At 37.9% G+C, this 26728-nt stretch overlaps 1 protein-coding gene across 1 annotated transcript in view; it reads right to left on the reverse strand.

Annotated features, from left to right (window-relative positions):
- LOC115631125 (Down syndrome cell adhesion molecule homolog) overlaps positions 1-26728 on the reverse strand; it is a 109059-nt gene that overhangs the window by 47913 nt on the left and 34418 nt on the right. The window contains exon 2 of the mRNA XM_030527792.1: positions 4943-5168. Coding sequence (XP_030383652.1) covers positions 4943-5168 — 226 coding nt within the window. The remainder of the gene's footprint in view (positions 1-4942; positions 5169-26728) is intronic.

A 26728-nucleotide genomic window follows, 5' to 3' on the forward strand; every position in this document is an offset into this window, starting at 1 on the left:
AGCGGGTGGAGGGGCCTTCAATGTTATGCTGTGCTCTCGTTTGTTGTTACTAGAATTGTTGTGTATATGTTTATGTACGTGTATGTGAATGTGTATGTGTATGTGTGAGTTTAATGTATTTGCATGGCAGGTTGGGACTTCGAGCAAGCTGGTTAGGCTACGTTGCCATGTTTGTGGCTTACAGTGCGTGTGTTTGCATTAAGCAATGTGTGCTCTAAGCTAACTTTAAACTAAGCTAAGCGGCAGAAATTAATTTACGTACAACAACAGCAACAACCACCACACTATAACAATAACAACAGCTGTGGCAGTCACACCATAGCAGAAGGCAACATGCCCCAACAAGTTGGCTTTGGATTTGAAATGTTTTAGCTGATATAATAACTATGAAGTTTTAAAAAGTTCTTTGTGGATTCTAAAAAATAATAAATCAAAGCACTTTATTTATAGTATATGTGTAGTTATAAATATTTTCAAATAATGCATTAAGCTTTGGTGCCCTAACAAGGAAAGATAAAGACTCCAATCCAAACGAAATGCAAACTACTAAACAATAATGAAAGAAAGAGACACCAGTTTTCTTTGCTAACAATCCATTTAGATTCCATTTAGTTAGTTAAGTGAACTTATTCTCAGTGCCCACCACAACTTTTAAGTAAAGTGTATGCAAATATTGTGTTCGCTTTTAACCTTTAACTTCACCATTGTGACTGAGCGCAGCAGAATTGTACGAATCAATAAATAAAATTTAACTTGGCCATTTGATCTCGATGTGTGTTTGTTCTGTCCTGTCTTTTGTCTAATTCAAGAGATACGTGTATGCTGCTTTGGCAAATAAATTGAAACGTAAGAAATTCATTTCTTAGGCATTTGCAATATTTGTTCGCCTTGTCGTGCTGGAGCACATCGATTTGCAAACCTTCGCTCTTTTAATAACTCTATTTTAGTTTATTTTGTGGAAAGTGTTTTTAAACGATTTTTTTTCATAAATTTTAACAATAACTTTCATTAATTAAAAGTTGTTTTATATTTATATATATTTATATTTATATATGTTTTATTATAAACAAAGTGAAGAAGGATAAGAGCTAATGCTGATCTCCTTGAGCTCTCACTCTTCCTTTCACAGAAGCAAAAACTAAAATTCATTCATTACATAATTTTTTGAAACACCATTCTCATTTCATACAAAATTTCATTTTCAATTTGAGTTATCTGCACATATGTATACGAAACAACTACATAAGTGATCAATTTGAGGTTATTAAATGCCCGGATGGGTCACTATTTGAAATTGCTGCCTAACAGCTCATCAGTATCGCTATTATCCCCAACATCATCTTGTTTCGCATAATGTCATGCATCACAGAAAAGCTACAAAGCCCTATTCAATAAATAGGTCTTATTGGTTATTACATTGCCATGCCATTGGCCTCGCCATCATTCATCATGGAATCTCTAGCATCCAATGTTTTCATCGTTCTTGTAATTTTGCTTTATTTTTTTCAACTAGAAATAATATCCTTGAAATTTTGTTGTCTCAATGACTTGATGTTGCTCTGCTAGCTGTTTTTTTTTTTTCTTTTTTAGGGACTGCAGCAAACAGGCCATTCCCGCCCGCCCATTTTCATTGTTTCTGTATTGACTGTACGCTCGTGGCATGATATTGGAATTTTGTGTTAAGTGCCGCAAACATTTCGCCCATACACACACACACACACACACGAAAACATATACACACACACAAGCGAGGCACAACAAACAATCAACAAAAAAGTAATTTTTATTGAGCAAAGTGGCGGATGCCGTCAGATACTCGCTCGGAACTTTCAATTGTGTTAAGAGAAATTTAATATGAAACTCATGTTGCAATCGATTTTTAATTTTGATTTGATGGCGCGCCATTTAGATGTGGGCTTGCGGCTTAGAGAGGCTTTGGCTGGCCTTTGTTGTGGTCGACCGGCGAAGTTTAAATTTTGGGCAAAAATAGCAGCAGCATACAAATAACTTGAACATTTCGTAGACTAGCGAAATTGCTGGCAGCACAATTTAGCTTTTTGATCTAAATTGATGTTGTTGTCATTTTTGGTGTTGTTGTTTCTCTTGCTGCCATTGCTGCCATGGCAAGCTGACACCATTTTTTTTTTCCGTTCACTTGCTTTTTGATGGATGCGCGCAATAATTTTTTCTATTTATGCAAACGTCTGTTGTTATCAATGGTCGCCTCCAAAAGCTTTTCAACTTCTGTTGTAGTTCTGCCATTACATATTTATGCGACCGGCGCGCGAGGGGCATACAAAAGCACATACTACTCACTTATGTATGTATGTGTATGGATATGTGGGTCAGCATTTAACCTTTACCTTGTGGGCCCGCTCACAAATACATCAAAAAGCTGGCAGCACGTGTTGCCGAACTTGATGGCACGCCTTATGTGTAGTGCCGACATTGTTACGCCCCTGACGCGACGTAGGCGTAACAGCAGACATACACAGGCACTCGCACACGTACACATAATGCCATACAGACATCTATCAGTGAGAGCGCTTCACTTATGCAAATTGAAATGCAAATAAGCTGAAGTCGAAACGCGCCGACTGTGTCGTTTGTGAGAGCTTTGTGTGTTAGTACGCCCCATACCCAGTCCCCTGAAACAGCTACCGTTTTCCCGTGTCCCATTCAATGTCTTCTTTAAGCCTAGTTGTTGTTGTTGCTCCTCTTGTTTGTATGATTTGTTGTGTTGTTGTGCGTCGGGATTCCGCACCGGCCATGCTTTATTGAATTCATTTAAAAAACAATTCATCTTTTTGCAGCTTCTGCCGATGTCCCTGCCGTTGCTGCCTCCTGCTTTTCCCGTTGCTCCTACTTTTGCAGCGACGTTTCATATGCCATTTGCGTTGTTGTTGCCTAAATGTATGCTACAGAAATTGAAAATGTGTCCTCATGTCTCTTTTTATAAGTAAATACGCATATATACATATTCTAGTTATGCGCGGCTGGCGCCATTTTGTTTTTGCTTTTGATTTTCAAATTTATATGAAAGCCTTTGTAGCCAATAAGGATTCTCCTCAAATTTTAGAGTACACTATACTATATATGTGGAGCAATCAGTCATGGCCCACTTCTGCCTTATACTTCTGCTTAAAATATTTATGGGGCAGTGAATCTTGATCATTTTAATGCATGGCCGTCAATATTTCAATAGCTGCTGCCATTTGCTTTTGGATTTTTCTTAAAGTAATTTTATTGCAGAGACTTTTGTTGAGTCACTCTGCAGCTTCCTTTGGCTTCCTTATGTTGTCTTTTAAGCAACGTATAATTAGCTTTTTCGTTTACTGTTACCTGTTTTTATGATTTTGTAAACTTGTTATGTTTCTCTAATCGTCTATAAGATAATTTACTAATTTGATATTATATGTGCTGTATATAAATAATTGCTATATAATGCTTTATATTTCTAAGTATAATTTATATGTATAATTACTGCTGCATATTAAAAAAGTGCATAGTTTTAATGGGCTTCCTTACGACTCTAATTACTTTGAATGGTGCTTGATTGAGGATCCCTTAACAGTTACATTAATAAATTGACAGCATTTTAAAGGGTTTTTTTAAACACACCAGAGTATTTTAGTTTGGACATCTATCTCTTGTGTATTTAGTGTGCATATTACTTAAATATTTGCTAGAATTTCGTTTTCTTTTCAAATTATTTACTATTTTACGCTTAAAGATGTTTAAATCCTGCGTTATATTCTCAACATTTTTCAACCATTTTTTATGGAGTCCAAGGCTTACACCACAGTGCCACTCCCACTATCCATTAGTTACGCTTTTTTGTCATATAAATCATGCAAATTGTTTAACGCGCGATTAACAAATTTTATAATAGATATTTATTTTTTGTTTTATTTTCACTGCCTCACTATTGTTGTTGTAGTTTTCTGTTGTTGTTGTTGTTGCGACCAACACATTTTGCGCCCGTATATTTGCGTCATTTATTTATTGTGCTGCTCTCATCTGTGTAGCCATTTGTCTGTCTATATATATGTATGTGTGTGTGTGGGAGTGTTTGTATGGCGCTTGAAATTTTCCAAACGATTTGCGGCATACGCCGCATTGAATGTTTTTCACGCTTAAAATACGCTACAAAATGATTATTATGATTAATAAATAAATGGCAGGCGACGCAGGCTGACTGGCAAGCGAAACATTTGCGTTTAAAGCGTGCTCCCTCCGCCACCACTCACCACTCACCACTTTCCTTATGCCTCCTACTTCGCCTAGTCGAACGCCTCAATATAATGTTGCGTATACGCAATGTGTTGCCAGTTGCTGCGAAGCACCAGCACCATAACAGGCATAACAATAATTTCTCTTTGAACTGTGAGTGGCAGCAGCAGCAATCGCTATAGAAGTAGCAACAGCTGCGTCTGATGGCCACGTTCTCCATCTTGTTGTTGCCATTGCTGTTTACATTACCGCCCCTGGGCGTGCCCATGAATTATCGTTGGCCCGCCAGATGAACATTTAATGATGTACACGAGATGGCGACGGCAACGACGACGTCGAGTCGTTGGCAATTTTAATAAATTTAACAGCTGAACGCATCGCAGCGCAGCGCGGCACGACGCAGCAGAGAGCAACGCAAGGCAACGAACGCATCTTTAATCTTTTATCAATAAACGGCGGCCAATCGACGAGCGATGAGTGTCAGCCAGGCAATTAAATAAATGTGCGCTGCCATAGCATACAGTGCAAACAACAGCAAAAACATTAACAACGATAACTTTCTCTTATTGACAGCCCCGAGCGCAATTTGCAAGAGCAGTCAGCTGAATTTATGTCATTGCTGTTGTTGTTGTTGGTGTTGTTGCTGCTGCTGCTGCTGTTGGTGTTGTTTTCAACCTGATTGTGTGATTTATCAACCCATTGCACTTACCGATAATTCGAGTTGAGCTGCACATCGCCGATGGCCACGTTCTCGAACAATGTGGGGCAGCAGGTCCAACGCGCCCAATAGAAGGTGAAATCATTTGAGTCATAATGCTCGGTGAAACGGCACTTGAGCACGAGATCGACGCCTTCACGTGTGTCCAACGAGTCGCTGGCATCTACTGCACTGCAGAAAACTAGCAGCAGCATCATCAAGCATAGTCCGAAGGGAGCTGCAAGTAGACGAGTGGGGAAACGAAAGTGTTAGCGACAATGAAGCGACAAAACTCTATCTTAAATATATAAATTTAAAAATTTCTTTAAAAATAAATGCGCCTTTTATTGCCATTAAATTCTTCTTAAAGAAAGGTTTTCGTCTTTCACTTTATCGCATGCCTAAAATTAAAGAAAATAGTTGCATCCTTTTAAAAAATACATAAAAGGCTGTTTCAAGTTTGTTCAACAAAGGTAAAGTAAATAGAGATGGGATTACTTTGAAATGTATAGGACTATTGGTCGTTCTATGTTCTGAAAGTCAAAACTTCTGACATTTTTCAGGGTTTTAGCAAGTAAAATCTAAATCTATTTAGCTTATTTTGTACAAAATATTGAAAGGGTCAGTTGCCCAAATTTGAACAAAGAAAACCAGTGAATTTATTAGGAGTGTTCCAAAGTCGGAAACGTTTTTATCAGCCGAGGTCCCCTTGGCTTAAATTTGTGCGTCTTGTGTTTCTATTCCAGAAATGTACTTATCGATTTTATTGTTAAAGAATCGGCTCTTTTTTAAACCGACTTCTCCATATAGTGTTGGCGCTTTTCTTAATGAAACCTTTTTAAGGACAAAGGATTTTACTTCTAGTTGAAGAGGGTTCGCCGTTTCACGACATATTAGGGATCACTAGAAAATTGTTAGCTATCGAGCTACATATTATAGTATGTTGGGTTAGGATAGGTTAGTAAAGTGAATTCGTTCGCCCGCATACATATTCCGAAGCCATATTGGTATATTTCATGCGAATATGTAGATCAGCTTTGCTCGAATACACAATTTTTTACTTTCCCAGCGCTCCGACCTTATCAAGAAGGATAGACAAAGTAAAGCAGCTTCATATTATTAAAAAATTTACGTTTTGCAAGTCGTATAAGTCCCAAATTTTCATTTTGGAAGTTCTATTCAAGACATGCGGGCACGGCTCTATAATTATTAGCGTTAAATTCCACAATTGTGATTAAAAATAGCATACGAAATTGGTGAAATGTTTCATAACTACAATGCGATCATCTCATATTAGCTAAATTTCGAAATTTACAACAAAAACGATTACGTGCATAATATATGATCGAATTTGTAGGTCAGCAGGTGTAATGTGAAAAATTTCAATATACAAGTACCTGAAGTCATTTGGGTTATGAATCCTTGTATTTTATAATTAAACTAGTGTGCAGTGAATTAAGACTTTCAACATTTTTTCGCTGCTTGTTAACCATTTTTATTTGCATGTTTGGTTGGTTTGGGTTTACGTTAACCAAAATCAGTAACTGTATCAGTTTTTGAACACAATTTATGAACCAATTTACATTAAATAATTTTCAATCATTCAAATGGATGGCCAAGTGGATATTTAAATTGAATGAACGCGTTTTAAAATGCACGTTAACTAGATGTTCTCATCATTGGGCAATTTGTACAACTTTTAAAAATAACTGAAATATTTAACAACGAGTTTCAATACGGCTTTATTGCAAAGCCTTTTCGTGCAATTTCATTTATAGCGCACACATTTAATTAAAGCGCAGGATACAAAGTAAACAAAACAAAATGAAACAGCACCATCAAAACTTTTTTGTGCAATATTTGCTGCGGGCCTTGCCTGTACTGATTTATTTTATTAACTGGTGCACAAAACGACGATTGGCAACCGGACGGCGAGCACTGCGCTATGTATTCAAATCAATACAAAAATATTGTAAATTTGTAGAAATTGCATATATACGAGTACATTCATACATATACAGCAGAGCATGAATAATACACAGGCACTGTGGTCATTGCTTAAACAAAACTAAGTAACGTACAATAATCAATCATAAGCTGAATTGATTGAATTTGCTTACGACTGGTTTCTATTAGCGGATAGAAAACTATTTCTCCTTATTGATCGTATGGAAAGTGCCTTGGAAAATAAATGTACATTGAGGAACAATATTCTCCAGGAGAAGGAAATGGTAATGGTTTTTTACCTTTACCTTTAAGTTTTCCACTTTATTCATAAGCTATTTTATTTTCATTTCTTTGGTTCTTCAAACATCAATTAAATACATTTTTGGAGCAGCTCGCAAGATGTAATTAAATAATGCAGCTTAATATCGATTCATATCCATTCATCGAATAAACGAAACAAATATGAGGGCTTAAAGAAATCACAAGTATCAGCACAAGTTGCCAATTTGTCCATCTAACACTTCATATACAATGCATGCAATTCTTTTGATTGATCTATGTTTTAAAGAATCCAGACATTTTTGGACTTTAGCAATCAAATTAATTGGAGTCCATTAACTGAATCAGCCATGTATATTAGAGTTCCTTTCGAGTAATTCTCACTGTATAGCGCTGTTTAAAAATATAAATGTTTGAGAGTAAAATGAAACTAAAATGTAGCGAACGTTGTACAAGTATTCGCAGTTGCATTGCGGTCGCTTACAGTTTTAGCAGCACTGAACAAATAAAACTAAGCTCGCAGTTTAGACTGCAGATCAATAGCGTGTATGAATGGGTGTGTGCATTTGTGTTTGTGCTTGTGTCTCTATTACACTGCAACTAAATGGAGCAAATGGTCGAGTGGATGCTGCACAACGACCGCTGCGCCATTGAGCTGAGTGTGGTCTGCAGGACGAATGGAAGGGTACGCGGGAGGATGTTTTATTTGCTTGCGCACATCGCTTAGTTTTAATTTGTATAACTACTCTACCAGTCTTCCCTATCTTGCTATCTACCTCACAGCGATTGTATTTTTCCTGCTAATATTTTAACTTTTTACAGAAAGAAAATACAAGTAATAGCAATGAATGTGTTTCTCATCTCCACACTATTCCCACCTAGCTCTCTACTATATATTGTTATTGGATCAACTATTTGGGTATGTTGAATTCCATTGTCCAACAATATAGTTATTGTTGAAGATTTTTTTTTATAAAATAAACAGTTGAATTGCAGCTTGTAGTTGAAATATGATAAAATAGTTTTTGCAGCATATTATTGCAATTAACATTTGTTGTGGCGGTGGAGGGAGGGCGGGCGCCAAAGCGCATGAAAACTTATTATGGCCCAGACTTTGTTTGCACAAATCTTGCATTTGTTTTCACTTGCCACAAAAATGTTGAAATGTGATTCGGGCGCAAAAAAAGCTTCATGCGAACGCGTTTGTTTGCGAAGCCGAGCCGGGGGAAGGGAAGGGGAAGCAAAAGCAAATTGAGAATTGGGTGAATTACACTTTAGCAGCTAGCGATTTACATATTTTTATGCAAATAATTGCAAGCGTGCTGCGCCCGGAGCCGTCGCATATTTTACTTATGCATTTCCTCATAGTTTTCATTTATTTTATTTAAGCAAATTTTTCAAGCTGATTTTTTACCCCTTGTACTGTTGCTTTTTTTGCTCAACAAATTAACATGTACTCGTATAAATATGAGAGAGCGAGGAACAAAAAAATGTTGTGGCTAGGCTTTTTACTCTCATTTTAAATTGCATACATTTTGTGTTATTTTTTGAAATGCACTTTACAATTATTTCAACAAGCAAACGCTAATAGATTTTAAAAATGCAAACTAAGTGTTTGCACATGCATATATGTGCATATATGTATATAGATGGCTGCCCCTGGGAACATATGGAATTTATGGATGTACTAGCCAACACTTTTGCACATGCAGTTTTACAAGCATTGCCGGCTCAGTGGCAGTTGAACTGTAATTTAGCTTGGCCTATTTGCATAGCACAAAGCGCACAAGCAACACAAACAACTTGTGCGGTGTGGTGTGTGGTGCGTGTTGGGTGTGGGTGGGTGCGGCTGTGTGCCCTGCAACAATTAACCGTCATTAGAGCTGTGGTCAGAATACACATACACGCAGACGCACACGCTACTGCACACCGACACACAGCCACACACACATGAGAAAATGTTGCCATAAAGTGTTGAGCACAGTTTCTCGGGCTTTATGAATTTTTCAATTGTTGCCAAAAACTTGCCAAACTTTGTAGGCATTATGCTACAAAATTCATAACACAACCACTTTCTGTGAAATACAGTGAAAATAGCGTAAGAGCATTAATTTCTAATTAGTTTTCAGTCTGCAATTTCACCAAAAATTGTTAAATTTAATGAAATTGATGGTGATTTAATGATTTGAAAGAGACTATGCTAAGAGAAATGAGTGATGAATACATAAGCAAAAAGTTTTACGAATCATAGGCTAGGCTTCTTATCTTGTTAGAAGCCTTTAGGCTTTCAATAGAAACTTATATTAAGTTCCAAATGGGAATATGCTAAATAACAAACTTTGTATTATTTATGCTATAAATAAATTTTAACAGATCCTGCTTAAATTGGGAATTCCTCATGTTGAGGTATTTATCATTGAGCATTAATCAATAATGCAGTTTTATAATTTTAATGCAATTAAAAATGTCTGAAAAGTGTGATTAAAGAATGTGTCTTATTTTGTGCAGCATTTACATATCTTTTACTGTGTCTTACAACAAAAATTTACTCGATTTTCATAGTATTATAAGAAAACAAATTGATGATCCATCACACTTTTCAGCGAACGATATAAATATAAATAACATATATAAATATAAATAACATATAAAGAATTTGTTACGTATATCAGAGAATATACTAAATTAACAATAAAATACTTAAGCCGAATCCTTCATAGTTACGTTGCTTTAATACTGAACAAAACTTCGAAAAAGGATCAAAAGTCATTTGTTGCCAAAGACAAGTATGGGCTAGTTGAAGAAGGTTTTATTCGTATTTGAATCGATGAAGAGCATTTTAGTTAAAACAACTTCGCCTATCTTTATTGTATAAACATAAAATTCAAATGAAAAAAATGAATAGTTCTTCATACTCGTCTGTTTCTGCAACAAAAATGCGTCTTTCAACAAAATCGCCGATAGAAGTGAATGTGAAGTGCAGAAAGTGCATTAAGCTTGCAGTCACGTTTTCCAAAATGTTCATTTAAGTGATATCTACTGTATGTATTCGCTTTGCTTAGTCCAAAGATGCCATTGCTGTATGCAATGAAGTCAAGTCGCGTCGAAATAACACAAAACTTTTAGTTTTGGCATGAGTTTTATTTTGTTTGCAGTTGTTGTGGTTTTGCATTTGTCGGCTTTCTGAGCGTGTGTAAGCCTGAGGTCGATGTTTTGAAACAAAACGAGACCAAAACGAGCGGAGCTCTAATGCACTTTGTCGTTTCTTTGGCTTTGCCTTTGGCTGTGTATAGTCTCGGTCCAGATCACTGACTTTTTACCTACTATATATAGTACTTCTATTTATATTTCTCTGTCTGTGTTTTGGCCTCGTCATGTCGTAATTATTTATTTCATCTAAAGTGTAGAGCTCTTTTGTGCGTAGTCAGGAGTTATGGCATTTTTTATTGTTGTTGTTGCTACTGTTATGTGTGTGTGTGTGTTTTTAAAAAGATTTCATGCTACAACGCCGATGCCAAGAAGCGACGCGCCAGCAACAGTAAACAGGAAGATGTTGCCAGTCAGTCGACAACTAATGTATGTTGGTAAACACACAAACAAACACATACTACAAACATACGTGTACACTTAAAACAAGTATGTACTGTGAGTGTGTGTGTGTGTGTGTATATGTTCGCTTACTTGTGGCTTGCCCTTGCCCACAAAGACGGCTTCCTACATTTTTGCTTTTCTTTCAGCTTAATGCGAATTTCTGCTTTTAACAACAGTTGTTGCTGCCATTGTTGTTGTTCCTGTTGTTGTGTGGCATAATGGCATAAATATAATATGTAGTCTCGCCTTTGCTCTTTGCTGACTGCCTGTTGTAAAATATATTACTTTTTAAACCACCACCAACAATAAACACAACAACAGCCAGCTCCTTTTTCTCCGTATGTTGTGGGCCGTAGCAGTTGTAATTTTTGCTCATAACAATTACAGCAAATGCAATAACAACTACAACTACAACAACAACAGATGCAGCAATTGCTGGCAAAATCAACTACAGTCAAGCTGCCATAAATCGTTCTTCTATAAATCAAAATTTCTATTACATACACAACGTTTAAGGAATTCTTCAATCATTTTCTTACAGCGACAGTTCTTTGAAAGCAGAATTACAAGCTTTTGTCGCAAGGCTTTAGGTATATCTATCTGTAGTTTTCAATCATTGGATAAACCAAATATTGAAAATTAATCCAAGAGCCATCCAGGACTTCTTTAAGAGTTGCTGATCAATTTTAGACACAGCTTCGATATTTCATTCGAAAATAATAGTCGCTTTCTAACAAATTTATCGCTTATCCACTGACAGTAAATTGTTTTTAGAACAGCCTTATCTTCTTTTATTTGGTTGCAAGAATAGTTTGAGAATGATATTTAAAGTTTTGGAAGTTTGACTGTGTTTGTATGCGTTTATACAAGCTCGGCCGTGTAATGTGTTGCTGACATGCGCCGAGACTTTTGAACTGCTATGGCCATGTTTCAGCTTGCACATGTTGTTGTACTCCTTGTTCCTGCAGCTGATGTTGTTTTTGTTGCCTGCCATAATGCCGTAAGTCTTTAGTGCGCTGTTAGTCTTACACCAAAGTAACTGCAGACAAAGCTAAAGATTGTAACTGAGCCAAAACGCACGCGTAAACGGCTTTGTGGTTGATTTTTCTGTACATACAAGTACGAGTATGTGTACGTGTGTGCAAGTGTTTGTTTTTGGTAAACATATGGCAGTTTATGCGCTTAACAAGATGTTGCAGCAGCAACAACGAATCCAGAAATACAATACACATATTGTATTGTGAAGCGCATTGAGTCAATGAAAAAGACAATGACGATGGCTACAAGGACGCCCACGACGATGAGGCGGCTGTGACAAATATTTGCGCTATAAACGGCAGAATAAGCGATACACAGAGACACTGCGAGCTATAGAGCTCAAGAGTATATTGAACAATTGCACGGCAATCGAAGTTGAAACAAAAGCAGCAATATCGAAGATGATGATGTTGATGAAGATGATGATGGTGATGATGATGATGAAACTTGATAAAAGCTACGACAGTTGCCGTTTGTGTGTCGAGTTCGCTGAGCACTCGAAGATGATGCAGCGCATGTTTGAATGGGTTTTAAAGGCCCAATGACAACTCATTAAAAAGCCAGTGTGCTCGTATGTGTAACATTTTTAAATTAACTGCTAACGTTGCGTATGCGTAATATAAATGGCAAGTAGTATTTGCCCAGAGCCTAGAGCCCCTTTTCGTTCGCTTACTCGCTCGCTCGCTCGCTTGCTTGCTCGGAATGCAGCAATTAAAAAAGGCAAAAGGGCATGATAAAGTTTTACGATGCGTATGCGTAACAGCTGGCTAAGCAGTTGAAAGAACGATCCTAGGGGGATGGGGGCTGAATAAAAAGCAGTAAAGTCGTTGGTTGGGTGGACTGAGGCTGGGATAGAGAGCTTGGGGCGCTGCCACTCAGAATACTCAATTTCACTTTAATTAAAACATTTGCCAACACACGCACACATACAAACACACACACAAGCTTGCACACAGATAGTGGAAGAAAGGGACAAACAGTCGCCCCATTTGCAGCTAGTAATGTTGAAAAGTTGGCTGATCCCCTCAACCCTTCCAGTTCCATCCTCTCCCACAACCCTGAGCCTCTTCAGAGCCACTCCACTTGCACACACAGTCGCGTTTGGCACGCATATTACATAATATGCCATTAATAAAAGTGTTTAAAGTTCACTTAAGTGCCGCATGGAGCTTTAGACAAACGGAAACAGTATCAACAACAGTTAGTGGGAACTGAGAAAACTAAAACGCACACACACGCACATAGATGCGTCCTTCCCACACCCACACCCACTCCCACACCTACATCCACGTGCATGGCTAGCTAAAGCCCTCTGCAAATACGACTACAATGAAACGCATTTTGCTAACTGTACTCGGGCCGAAGCAATGAGCAGCAAACTGTGTGCTTACCTAGCAGCCGACTTGCTAGACGACTGGATAGATGGAGGAACTGCCATAGTGACTGACTGACTGACTAACTGAATACATAGCTCGCAGTTGGATTTATATGCGGCCAGCGCAATGTAAACATTAAGCACAGGAAGCAGCGCATGGATTCGAGCTATGGAAGCTGAAGACAAATGAACAAACATGGAGATGGGGCAACAACACACCCACATCCTCTCACACATATGAGCACACTCTCATTTGTGCGAGGGCTGTCTGACAAATGATTGAACTGGAACATAATTCACTTATCAACTATATATTAACTCCTAAATCGATGAGCATTGTTATATGATGTATATGATTATATTTAATATGAATCATTAGGGGTTGTGCTTACAGATGTTGTTAGATTGGAATGGAAATGAATACAGAATTTCAAGTAGGCTTTAAATGAGTTTTCAACAATTTTTAATTATCTTTAATCTTAATAAATAATGCATAAAAATAATATACAATTTATTGGCACTTATTTGAAGAATTACATCAAATAAAAGTTTTATTTTTGACTCTCATTTAATTTGCAAAAATATATAATATTCAATTAGGACTAAGTTCGCATTTTTATTGTTCGGCTGTGTTGCTGCTGGGTGAGAAAACTAGTTTTATAACTAATTTAATACTAAGCTAATTTAATAATATATTTACAAATAAGTGCTAAATATTTTTTATGAAGATTGTTGAGAAAAAAAGTTAAGTTAGTGTTAATACGACTATTTTCATATGGAAAATGTATTTTTTTCTTAGTGTTTTCAAACAAATTTCTTTCCAATAGCTGAGAAATTTGAAACCAATCGAAAAATAATTCCCGACACCGGAATTGAATTTGGATGGAAGATATTTTTGAAACACTCTTTGCGCCTAAGGCCAAATCATATAGAGCATATATGTATGTATTTATTTTTCTCAAAATACAACAATCCACCCATTTTGTGGCTAACACAAATAAAACCGCCATCGCTTGAGAATGTTCTTTTCTTTTAAGAAAACACTCAGCTTAATTAATTAATTTCGAAAGTTAGGGATTGCTCCTTCCAATATTTCTGAATCAGCGCTCGCATGGTGGTGAGGAATGAAATGGACACTGGTAGCCTAGCAACTGCTTGGCAGAGGGGGACCTTCATATGTGGCTTACAATCAAAGCGTTGTGCCGCAGTCAGCAGCAAGGCAAGAAAATTGAAATGAAAAATCAACGTCAGAGTGAAAAAGTGATGCAGAGGCAGAGATAGAGAGAGAGAGAGAGAGGGAGAGGTTAGGGATAGCTGTGAAGGCAGACAAATGCACGGCCTCATCCGTTCATTTCCGCTGACCGAGCAGGAGGCGTTGTCATTGTCATGCTCGTTCTCATCATACAATTGACTTTGCGGCTCAGTTGCGTTGAAAGCCAAGTCAATATGCACAGACACAATCACACACACACATATATCTATAGTACATATATAATGGCACACACATAGAGAGTGCGTTTAGTCAAGCCAAATGACCGCATATAGTTTGCATAATGCGCTTTCAAGTGTCGAAGCCATAACCACTCCCATACCCATGCCCTCCTGAAATTCTTTAATTCCTTGTGACAATGCGGCGAGATGGAAGGAAGCGTTTGTGTTTGGCTGCTCACCTCATCCTCTCATAGCTACGTGCCTGTCAAGTCGTTGGATTAAAGTTGTCGACCACATTTGATGTGCATTTAATTTGACATAATTGGGCGACAATTGCTGTGCGACATGGAGAGGGGTCTTTATGCAGCTGGAGGCGTGTCCAATTGCATAAATCACGTGTCTAAACATGCAACTAATTTGTTTTAAATTAAAATAAAACATACATTTGGCAAATTGTTTTTGCTGTTCATGTAACTTGCAGTCTATCCTGTTTTATAAATTTTATGTACGTAGCATGCTTCTGTGCGCCATTCAGTTGAAATGTTTTATGAACTAGTATCGCCAGCAAAACATGCTGCTGCACAAAAACAAAAACAATAACAACAACATATACAACAAGAGCAGCAGCAGGAGCAGCAGCAGAAGCAGCATGAATGGCTGCTGCACTTGCCACAAAATTTATGGCTTCAATGACACAGCATACAAGCACAAGTACACACACACACACACATACGAGGACACCAACACATATGTACTCGTGTAAACACGTTTACAGTAAAGTCTAATAAAACATATAAATAAAAACATAAACATTTTTTGTGTGAACTTTCAAAAGAATCGCCGACAATCCTTTTTTAAAGCGCCCTAGAATATTATTTCTTTTGTCAAATTGCATTTTTTTTTCTAATTTCCACTGATTTGTCGAGCCATTCAACATTTTTTTGATACATTTCTACATCTATTGATATTATAAATGGAAAAATAACAAATAAATTGAATAATGTTGTAACATAGGTGGGACACAAATTGAAAAGTAACAATGCCACCAATCTCTGAAATCTCTGAAAAATTATTAAGCTAATTTATTAAAAGAGAAATAAATACCTTGTATTAAGATCTCTTTCCTTCACCTATGTGCTCATACTGTACATTTACACACATATGTACACACACACAATTAAAATCTGTACACACACTATATATGAGCTGGCTCTTGTATTGCCACCATATGCCGCAAGTCATTGCATTTTATGCTGCATGCCCCCAAAATGTTCTCTCTCTCTATACTTCACCACCATATGCACCGCAGCTGCCGCCTCTTAATTTAATTACGCTTTTTAATTAAGGCCGTGTTTGGCATATTAAATTGTTCAAATTATTTTTGTGAAGTGGTTTTTTTATTTAACCAATGTTTGATTGGCCTCTTAATTAAGCTGAAAGTCATAATCAAGGCCTTTGTTGAATTATCAAGCATTTTATGTTTAAAGCTCTTGACTCCTCCGCTTGCCCGAGTCAAATACATAATGCAATTTAACATTATGTTTTTGCTTTTGTTGTTGTTGTTGCTGTATAATTTGCCATACTTCATGTAGAACATGAACGGAAGAGGACGAAACCTTATCTAACTTTTATGTAAACTTTTGGACGGAGGCAACCCTCACAAATTTTGTATGTTCATGTTTTCTGTTATTGTTGTTGTTGTTGGGTTAAATTTAAAAAGCAGCACCTTTGACACTTGCAAGTGACACTTTTTTGCTGTTGTTGGCTGTTGTTGTTGTTGCTGTTGCTGTTTGGGCACTTTAATTTAATATGCCATCAGTTGACCAGCCACATGGAGCAGCAGCCGCAACAAATCCCAAAAGTGTACCCAAATCACTTTTGAAACTATCTGTCGCCTTGACGCGCACCAACACACACTCACATCGAGAGACAGAGTCCAACTGAGAGTAGAGAATACAGAATTAGGAGGACAGAGAGAGGGTTGAGGAAGCGAAGGATAGGGAGTCAATGTTATGGCATGGTGTGACCACAGCAAACGCTTCAGTTCGCACACATTCACATTCACACACACACACACACACACACACACAAACATAGCAACAAACATATTTATGAGGTCCTTGTGGATTTTCATTGAGATAAGCGCTGGCATTTAGGCATAAAGCGCCGTTGGCCTGCGGAGTCAACTTTGGATCTAACCTTTTTTAAATTTTTGAATTTTTATTGACAACAAATTTAATTTAAAGACCGCTTGTTTTACATTCTAGTTTAGTTACTAAGCACAGTCGTTATGGCATTTGGAATAGAGGAGTTTGCTTAAATAATTTGGGAGAACTTTATGGAAAGAGCATAACTTGTATTTGCGTAGAGTTTGGAAAGTAACTGAGAAAATGAAAAATGAACATAAAAGACTACAACGATAATGATTCGTGAGGCTTTCTTTAGAGATAAATTAAAAGAATGGAAAAGTCATTGATCCGAGAATCTGGTTAAAAGATCATTTTTAAAAAATCTGGAAGAGCCTACATTTGTGCTGGACTCTATGGACTCGGCGAGAAATATCATATGCTACTGATTAATATCTAATTTATTATTATAGTCCCATAGTCGAATATATACAAGGTGCGGTCCAAAGTGAAGAGGACTTTTTGAATCTAGCGCTCCCTGGTGGGTAGCGCAGACTGGTGCGTTAGAATCTGCTATCTTTATCGATTGTCCAGTGAGAATTCCATGACATTTCATCGATTGGAAGTGAAGTTATTGCGTTTTAAGTGTCAGTATGTTTGTGTTATCGGTGCGAAAATGAGCTTCGAACAAAGAGGCAACATTAAATTTTGTTTTAAAATTGGTAAAACTTTTACCGAATCGTTTCAATTATGGCGATGATTGCCTATCCCGTAGCAGAGTGCACGAGTGGTTTCAACGTTTTCAAAGTGATCGAGAGGACATAAATGACGATCAACATGTGGGCCAATCAAAATTCGTGATCACCGAAAATTCCATCAAAACTGTGCGTGAATTCATCAAAAATCAGCCGAAATCATCATTGAACATCTCCAAAACATCGATTTATCGCATTTTGATCGAACATTTGGGCTTACGAAAGGTATGTGCACGGTTTGTTCCGCACAAATTGACTGACGACCAAAAATTGGTCAGACGATCGACGCTTGTGACCGATTATTTGACCAAAAATCACATTTTAACCATTAACCACTCGCCGTATTCACCTGATATGACACCGTGCGACTTCTACCTTTTCGGAAAAATGCATTTGCCCATGAAAGGAAAGCGTTATGCAGACGTAGAGGCCATTCAAAAGGCTTGCACCGGCATTCTGGCGGCCATACCGGCCAATGAGCTAAAAGCTAAAAAGCTGTATTGAAGCAGAAAGAGACTATTTTGAATAAAATAAATTGATTTTGCCGAAAAAACCATTTGTTCTGTTTTATTTTTTTTTAAAGTCCTATTTACTTTGGAACACACCTTGTAGGTTCACATATAAATTAATGAATATCTCCATGAAATAGACGAATGGCCAGACGGATATATAAATAGATATATATCCGTTTGTCGGTTAATGTTCACCTGAACGGACGTATGTATTCATGATGATAAAGAGTCATTCTGTTCAAACAATTTTTCATTAAATACGCTATTCAAATAAACTACAAAATATATTTACTTTACCACTGAAGCGATGATAATGCTAAAACTAGGATAATTAAAAATTATTCAATAAAATGTAATAAAAGTACTGATTTTGTTGAGTAAAGCAACTGCAAATTATATAATTACCAGCTAAAGTACCCTGCTAAATAAATATACAAGTATGTATGCATAAAAATATACCATAGGAATCTATTTAATAATAAATAGCTGAACCGATTGTGAGTATATTTAAATAGAAATATCCATTTATATAAATGTTCATTGTAAAATGCTTAAAATTCAAACTGTCTTCTATAAACAGGATTCTGGTATAACTAAGAGTGTCAAGAAGTAGTTTTGTGTGACCCTTTCAGGTGTAACTTCTCTTCATTTACATGTCGATGGATGAATTTTTTCTCACCATTTTGCAGTAAAACATACAAATCGTGGATTCTATTGACTGACACTGACAGCTTGAGTCCGGTGGGAATTGCAGCTTGGGCAGCCCTGAACTGACCACCCAATCGTTCATTTAATCGAAAAAAGTGCTGAGTGGTTTTGCTTGAAATTCTACTTGATGCTTTCTCCACTAGTCGCTTTGTTAGCGCAAATCAATTTCGTTGCGCGTTGTCTGGTCAGTCGCGCGTAAATTACGTGCGCTATGGTGCGTATACGTAATGAGCTTACGCCAAAATTAAAGCCAAAATGAAGGCAGCAACATCACCGAAAAACTTAAAGGACGAGTGCAAAAACAAACTAACGAGCTCAAGAACTGTAACAAGGGGAGGCAAAAGAAACTGACAACAGCATGAAAAATTGTCACTGGCCGAGAGTTTGGCCCCCAAAACACTTGAGTCCTGAGCTCGCTGCCATACAATACGTGCGAATATAGGAGTATGAATGGATGTGAGTGTGAGTGTTAGATCTACTGTATATGTTTGTGCACTGAAACCGGAAATGTTGCTTAATAAAAACGGATATACCAATTTAGTTTTGTTCAGATGAACAGAAACAACAAAGAAAAACAAACAGCAGCCATGGCAATGAGTGCCAGAATAAAACAACAGCAGACGACAAGCGCGACAAGGACTGTAAGGACTGTTAGGACTGTTAGAACCAGTTGGGCTAGAAAGCACCAGAGCACCACAGCAAGGGCAGCTGAAGGCAGACGCAGCTTGGAGTAACGTGAAGCGTGCAGCAAAGCTCAAATAAACACAAAAATAATAGAAATTCATTTAAAGTTAAACCGAAAGTAAAACAAAGCTGCATATAAAAATAAAAAGAGGAAAGAGTGCAAAAGAAACAGCAGGATAAACAAAAACAGAAACAACAGCAACTGCAGCGCCGACCGAGCAAAATGAAAAACAACTGAGCGTTAAAATGCACAGCGTGGCTGCCCGACGTTGGACAGTTTGGTTGGGAACGGGCACGGCAATGGCAATGGCAATGGCAAGGGCAACCACGAGGCGACGGCAAGGGGGACGGCAAATGATCAGCTCCGGGCAGCAAAAAGGAGTGAACCAAACGCTGGACACAAGCGCAGACAACAATGTGGTGCATGGGTCTGCAGCTTACGGTGGTGGGGGGAGGGGGGTGTAGGTGGGTGGGGTTGTTAGCAGAGCGAAAAACCGAAGCGGTGGCATGTTGAACATATTTACAGAGGGGTTGCCTAAAAGGACGGGGCACGCGAACTGTCGCTAAAGTTTAGCACACAGGCCATTTTTACTTTTGCACTTTTTTTTTTTGTAAATACACATACATACATATATACGAATATATTACGTTCGCTATATTGTTGACGGCCTGTTTCATTTTAGTTTGGCCGCAATTTTTGTGTTTTAGGGTATTAAGCTTTTTAGTTTCTTTATTTTCTCGTTCTTGTTGTTTATTTTTGTTGATTTTGTCGGTTGGTGTGCAGTTTTATTGTGGCCAATGCAGCTTGTTTACGTTTGAATGCGTGGTTGAGAATTGCAAGATTGGCTAGTTTCTGTTGATTTGTGCACACACGGAGGCCGACTGCAAAATTATACTTGGTCAACGTTGGTCAAATATTTGGGCCAAGAACTTAATGCGTTGCAAACAGACAGACACACTCGTCTGAGTGGTGAACAAGTACAAAGCAAAGCGGCAAATTACAAATAAAATAAAAGAAATTGCAGCTGCAGAGCCGGAAATAGAAAATAAAATTAAGTAAAATGAGATGGAAAAGATGGAAGCTGGTCCGGTCCGTATTAGTGAGCTGGGCTCATAACTACACGCCAAAGTAGGCAACATGTTTGCACATTGTACGAGTAGTCTGCCCAATTTGGGCATTTAGGGAAAACAGGCAAAGGCAAAAGCAAAAGCGAAGGCTTAAAGGGTTAGCGCACAAAATCGTGCGTGAAAACGTACACCATACAATATATGCTGCATGTGCGTGCTCCTGTGTGTGTACGCAGTATTATACAGCAAAGAAATTCAGAATCGGAACAAAGGACTAACACCGCCAACTGTGCGGACTAGGCCTGAAAACCAACCAAACAGGAAATGCGCCTAGCGAACTGAACAAAACAAAAAAACAAAACAAAAAGAGGCAACCTAACTGAACTAATGGCTAGGAAAAATGTTGTTTCAAGCTGTGTGCACGAGCGCGTTCAATGCGGTATTTTTGCCTATTTTTTTTTTATCTAAACACGCGCTTTTCTGTATTGGAAAAATACCAGAAACGTGCAAACGAAGAGCTGTCATAAAAATTCGCCAAAAGGAATCACCTACGCAATGTGTTTTATTTTTTTTTTTGAAATGAGCAAAAATACAGAAACAACACAAAGCATGCCCTGTGTGTGCGTGTGTGTGTGTGTGTGTAGGTATGTGTGTGTTGTTAGGATGAGTTAAGGGATTGTTGCTGTTTCGGAAAAAAGAGTAAAAGATAAATAATGGTTTCGCCATGGCTGCCAGTGTGGCATGAGTTAGGGAAGGACAGAATAGCTGGGCTGAATAGCTTGCAAGGCTAACTAATGTCATGCCAAATACGATTTAGGCGACTGTTATTGCCTGAGATTACAATGAAACTGCTATAGCATAAGAATACAAATGATATAGCTAAATAGGTTGTCAGAGCAATCTCTTAGGTTACGAATAGGCCACAAGTAGCTGCACTGAAATTTGCTATTCTTGAAAATTATTTCCGCTGTCTCTTTTCGGAAATACATCGTAACTACTCAGCTGATTCCTGATTTCGATATAAATGTTACACATATGTTTATTCAACATTAAGTTACCAATCTGTTCTTTACAATAAATAAGAAAGATACACCACTAATTAATGCATGCATTTTAAATAAAATACCCAAGCCGTGCATTTCCACATTTATTATTGTATTATTGTAGCATTGTATTATACTGTGAATACTTCTAATAGGTACTTTGAAGCTCTTTTAAAATTAAGTTGCTTACTAAAATCAATTTCTTTGGCTATATTTATATACCATCTTCATCTTTAAACTTTCGTTTCTCCTTTAAGGGTGCTTGTAAGTTTTTAAATACAATTCACTGATAATATTGCTGCTTAACAGCTCTTCTGCATTTAAAGATTCTCTTCAATTAATTTCTTGCTCGTCTTTAACGATATAAGGCACACTTTTGATATTCTCCAGTTACATTGATTATCTACAATCATCGACTTTGTTTTAGCGGCTTTGTTTACATAGAAAAACGCCAACCAATCAACTATTTATAGGCCATTGCATTGCCTTAGGCTCTGGCATTAGCTCTATGCAATTGACTTAACTGGTTGGCGGTTTGTTGCCCCATGCCATTTCTTTTTCCCCACCTAAATTCCATTTACGCCATACTACCTTCACCTGATTAAGGTACACAGCCATGGGCGCCACACTAACGCACTCACACACAATCCCACTCACAAAACATACACACAGGACGTATGGGTAATGTTGCTTGTTAACTGCGTTCAACTGTGACAAATACCAAATGCTTTGCTTTTGGCCCTAACTCCAAATCTAAGCCCACATATATAATACCAACGTATGTCTACATGTGAGTTAATGTATGTGTGTTTGTGAGGGTATGTGTATGTGTATGGACTGGCAATGGCGGCTTAGAAATATTATTTATGAACAACGAAACGCATACTGACAATAGAGCCGAATAGGAAACTCAAACACACACGCCTTGCACACATACAGCAGCAGACAACTGAATAAGGACATCACACACCGTCACATTGAGGTGAAAAATACTCGTATAAGAAATTGTTTAGAAGGCTAAACTGGGGTTAAAAAAGGTCCTTACTTTGGGAGTATTCGCGACATATGAAAAAAATAACAGCTATGTTTACAACGTGTCCCTAACTTTTTTGATTTGTACTACAAGTTGAAATGAAATTTTTACTGAAATACATGGAAGTGTTTTATGAGATCGCGTTTGAAAGTGGAAGTAGGTTGTAATGCTTGTTCAAACGGGAGTTCGACTCATATAAATAATAACTGATAAGAACAATTATTGACCCCGAAGCTGCAGTTGTTATTTTCTATTCTTGATAGTCCAAGAAAACAATCGTAATCATTTCTTCTTCAGCTCTCTCGCTCTCTTTTCAATCGCATCTATAGATATGCTTACATCTGTACGCATACACCTATACAATAAGCTCCATCGCCCTGCTTCTAGCCCGACCTAGCCCCACTAGCATTTCTAATTTCTGCTGAGGTTTTTACACGTTTAGTAAATAAATCATCAACGTTCGCTATACTCTATTGTTCACGTGCTTGTTGTTGTTTTCGTTGTTGCTTCGAGGCCATGGCAAAATGTTTTGTGCCTTTTTTTATATAAATAATTTGGTCACTCACCAAGAAGAGATTCAGCAAGAACCACACTCGCCCCCACTAAATAGCTTCACATGTCGGGCCAATAACATGGTCTAACATAACCTAAAACATTGATATATACACTGGCCTCTCATGATTTATTATGTGTCGCCTATTAACGTGGCCCTGTGCGCTACTCGCCCTGCACTGTGCTGTGCTGTGCTATGTTTATTTTATTTTGTTTTGTGTTTTTTCTACCTTCTCTCTGGCATTTCTGTGGTCAGGCGTCGTCAGCACCGAGCAGCCCACACCCCACACCCTGCCGCTCGGCATTTGGACAAGTGTATCATAAATAAACGTAAATCTATAAAATAAACAAAACTAAATACATATGTTATTTATAACATGCTACAAGCGACATTTAACTTGCATGCTCGCACACAGAAACACGACACACTACTACTCAGTTACATGACTTAACAATGGCGACATGTTGTTGCTGTTTCTGCTGCTGTTGCTGTTGCTTTTGCTGTTGCTGGACAACATCTACAGCTACTACTACCACTACTACTACAGCAGCTAATGAGCACGAACTTGTCAATGTGTCAATTTAATTAGACAAGAACCACCTCGAATGACACCAAATTGAATTATTGTTGGACATTTGCCGGCGTCTGCGAGTTGCTATAGTTGCTATGGCCACACGTGTTTGTGTTTGTGTTGGTGTTGGTGTGTGTGTGTGTCAACGGTTAGTAAGGCGCAACATTAGCTTGTTGTTGCAACTATTATCATTGCAACATTTGCGCTTGTTTTGGCGTTTCCCCGTCGCTATGTCCTCCCCCTTTCCTCCCGCCACGCATCTGTTGTTTTGACTTTTGGCACGCACTAACAAATTTCCTGTCCCTGTGTTGTTGAATTGGGTTTGCACACTAGGGCTTTGGCATTAAGTAGTATGCAGCATTATTGTTGTTGTTGACAGTTCTTCACTAAAATTACGACCCAAGAGTAATTAAATGAAATCAATAGAGAATTCTTGAATCTTTTCCAAAATTATTTATACACTTATGAAACTTTTTCTACTTTATTTAGTTGTTGGCATTCAGCAATGAATGAAGAATGGGATTCCCTTCTACACTCAATCGAGACTCAACAAATAAATATAAAACAATTTTGTAAATAAATATAATAAACGTTTTTTGAATCGAAGGCTCGAGTAGGTAACACTCGTTAATTTAATATTAAGTTTAGTAATAGATACTAGATTGAATTTGTTAAAATAAAATAAATAAATAATAACACAATTTTGGTGAATTGATTAAAAATATTCGAACCGGAAATGCCTTCAGAATTGTTACTTTAATATAGTGTTTTACTTTTTCTCTATTTATAGATCTACCTATAGATCTGATAACTCATTGTTGATGATCAGTCAACTTATATACAACCTGTCTACTCTGCACAGTTTCAGATTTATTGAGTCTGTTTCATCGTCTTTCGGAATACATTTCAATTCCATGTTTATTTGGCGTTTTAGACTATGGATAGTTTTTGTAGCCTAGAGAGAAAATCCCACCAAGCTGGATTGTTAAATAATATTTGAGTAAAGTCGTAATACCCTTTGTCGTTACGTATACGTCACCTTGTATGAGGGTCGATGTTTTCAAACTTGACTCACACACACAGGCATACATACGGGCACAAAATGAAATCACATCAGTTATGCTGCAGCCATCAATAAAGTCCATTTGACAGACCTTGGGTCGTCGTCGCTGTGCCGCTCTCCACCCATCTGTCTTGATAGTGTTGTCTGCCGCAGTCAAACAATTAACGTGCCTTTAATGATTTATGTGCGGTTGGATTATTGCTGGCTTAGCGAAAGAGATGCTGTTGGCGACTACCAGGCGGTGCTTTAATTATGCTCAGGCAGGCTCAGCTGCCTGTCATGTGTCTTGCCCCTCACCCGCAGCCCTCTTGATGCACATGCAGCTCTTGGATTGCTTTCAATCTCTGCCAAGCCAAGAAATGTGAAATGTGACTGTCAATTGCTTCACATAACTTTGCCAGGCATCCAATTTGGCTGGCCAGAGAGACATTTGGGCCAGCATCCTTCTTCCCTTCTATCCTATCTGCTGGCTATCCGGCTCTGTTTTCATTTTGAAATTTTACTTTGGAATTTTTAACTACTTTTTGTATCAACTTTTTGCTTTACTTTTGTTGGGCACTTGGCGGCTGCAGGCAGCCCACAGGCAGTTGGGTAGTTGCGGCCCCCTACCCTCAGCCCATGCCGACGCCGACGTCGCTGTCAACGTTGTTGTCGTTGTCGTCCCCAACCCTTTGCCACAGCCATTGTTTGTCTATTTACACGAGCTCATTAACATTTGAAATGACTTTTTGTGCGTCGAGTTATTTTAATGTTTTGCTTTTTGGCTCAGCAAACATTTTGCCTGCTTTGCTTCCGGTGGCACCACCTCGCCCTCCTGACGCCCCTCATCAGCCTGGCTATGGCTAGCTTGTTTAATTTTCTTTACGTTAGCATTAAATAAAATTTGCAAAAATAATTTTTTGTCGTCCAAAAAAAGCTTTTTAACCATTTGGAGTAGCTTTTTTATTTATTTTGCTCAAGAGAGTAAATAGAGGAGGAAGAGAGAAGGCGAAGAGGGAAATATTTTAGGGAAGGAGCAGGGATAAGAGGGAACACTCATTTATGCTAATTTGCGTAATTATGCGCTTCATAAAATCACTCGGCAAATGCAGCTAAAGTTGAAGTTCCACTTGCTGTTGTTCTTGTTGCTGTTGTTAATGTCGTTGGCGTTGTTGTGTTTGTTGTTTTTGTTGTTCTTGGTCCTGTTAATTGTTACAACAACAACAACAACGCGAGCTAGCAAGTAAGTTAGCGAGGCAAAGCAAAGAAACCAGCAGCAGAAGGCAGAAGGCAATACAAATAACATATAAAACATTGAAAAAGTTTTCAGCGTGCGGCAGCAACAAATGAGAAATAGAAGGGTTCTGGCCGGCAGGGTGTGTGTGGGGGACGGGGCATAAAACGAAAATTATGAAAATTCATAAATGAGCCGAGCTGTCTATTTTCACATGCACGCTGCCTAACGGTTAATTTTGTCTGCCTTTCCTTTCTGTCTGCTCCTTTCTGCCCAAATACCAGTTCACTTGCACATTTGAGATGGGCGTGAGTCGTGGCTTCTGGCTTTTGCTAATGGTCTATATAATCGTAATCGTAAAAACAACACATTTGTGTGGCTGCTCATCTAAGAAAATATACATTTGTCGGTAGGCTTTTGTTTACAAAAGTGTTTCAACACAGAATATAAGATGATTCTATAATGTTTTGTACAGTGAATTAATGTTATTTCTATGCCGCTGTAGTTTCTAAAACGTAGAAAACTGAAGTGAATAGAGCGTTCTATAAATCTATGGCAGCTAAACTATCTTTACTTTCTTTTTTTTTAATTAATTATACTCCGAACAATGATTTTCTATGCTTTGCTATTTATTTATTTATGTACTTATTTATTTAATTAAATTAACAAAATGGGCTCTTGATAGAAATTACAATATTTATACAATTTAGAAGCTAAGAAAGCCTACAAAACAGCTGTGAATTAAGGCCTATTAAGGCCTCCAATACGTTATTCGCCATATGGCCAGCTATGCCCCGATCCACAGGCA

This window comes from Scaptodrosophila lebanonensis, unplaced genomic scaffold (assembly GCF_003285725.1).
Source record: "Scaptodrosophila lebanonensis strain 11010-0011.00,11010-0021.00 unplaced genomic scaffold, SlebRS2 tig00001412-arrow-pilon, whole genome shotgun sequence".
Classification (NCBI taxonomy): domain Eukaryota; kingdom Metazoa; phylum Arthropoda; class Insecta; order Diptera; family Drosophilidae; genus Scaptodrosophila; species Scaptodrosophila lebanonensis.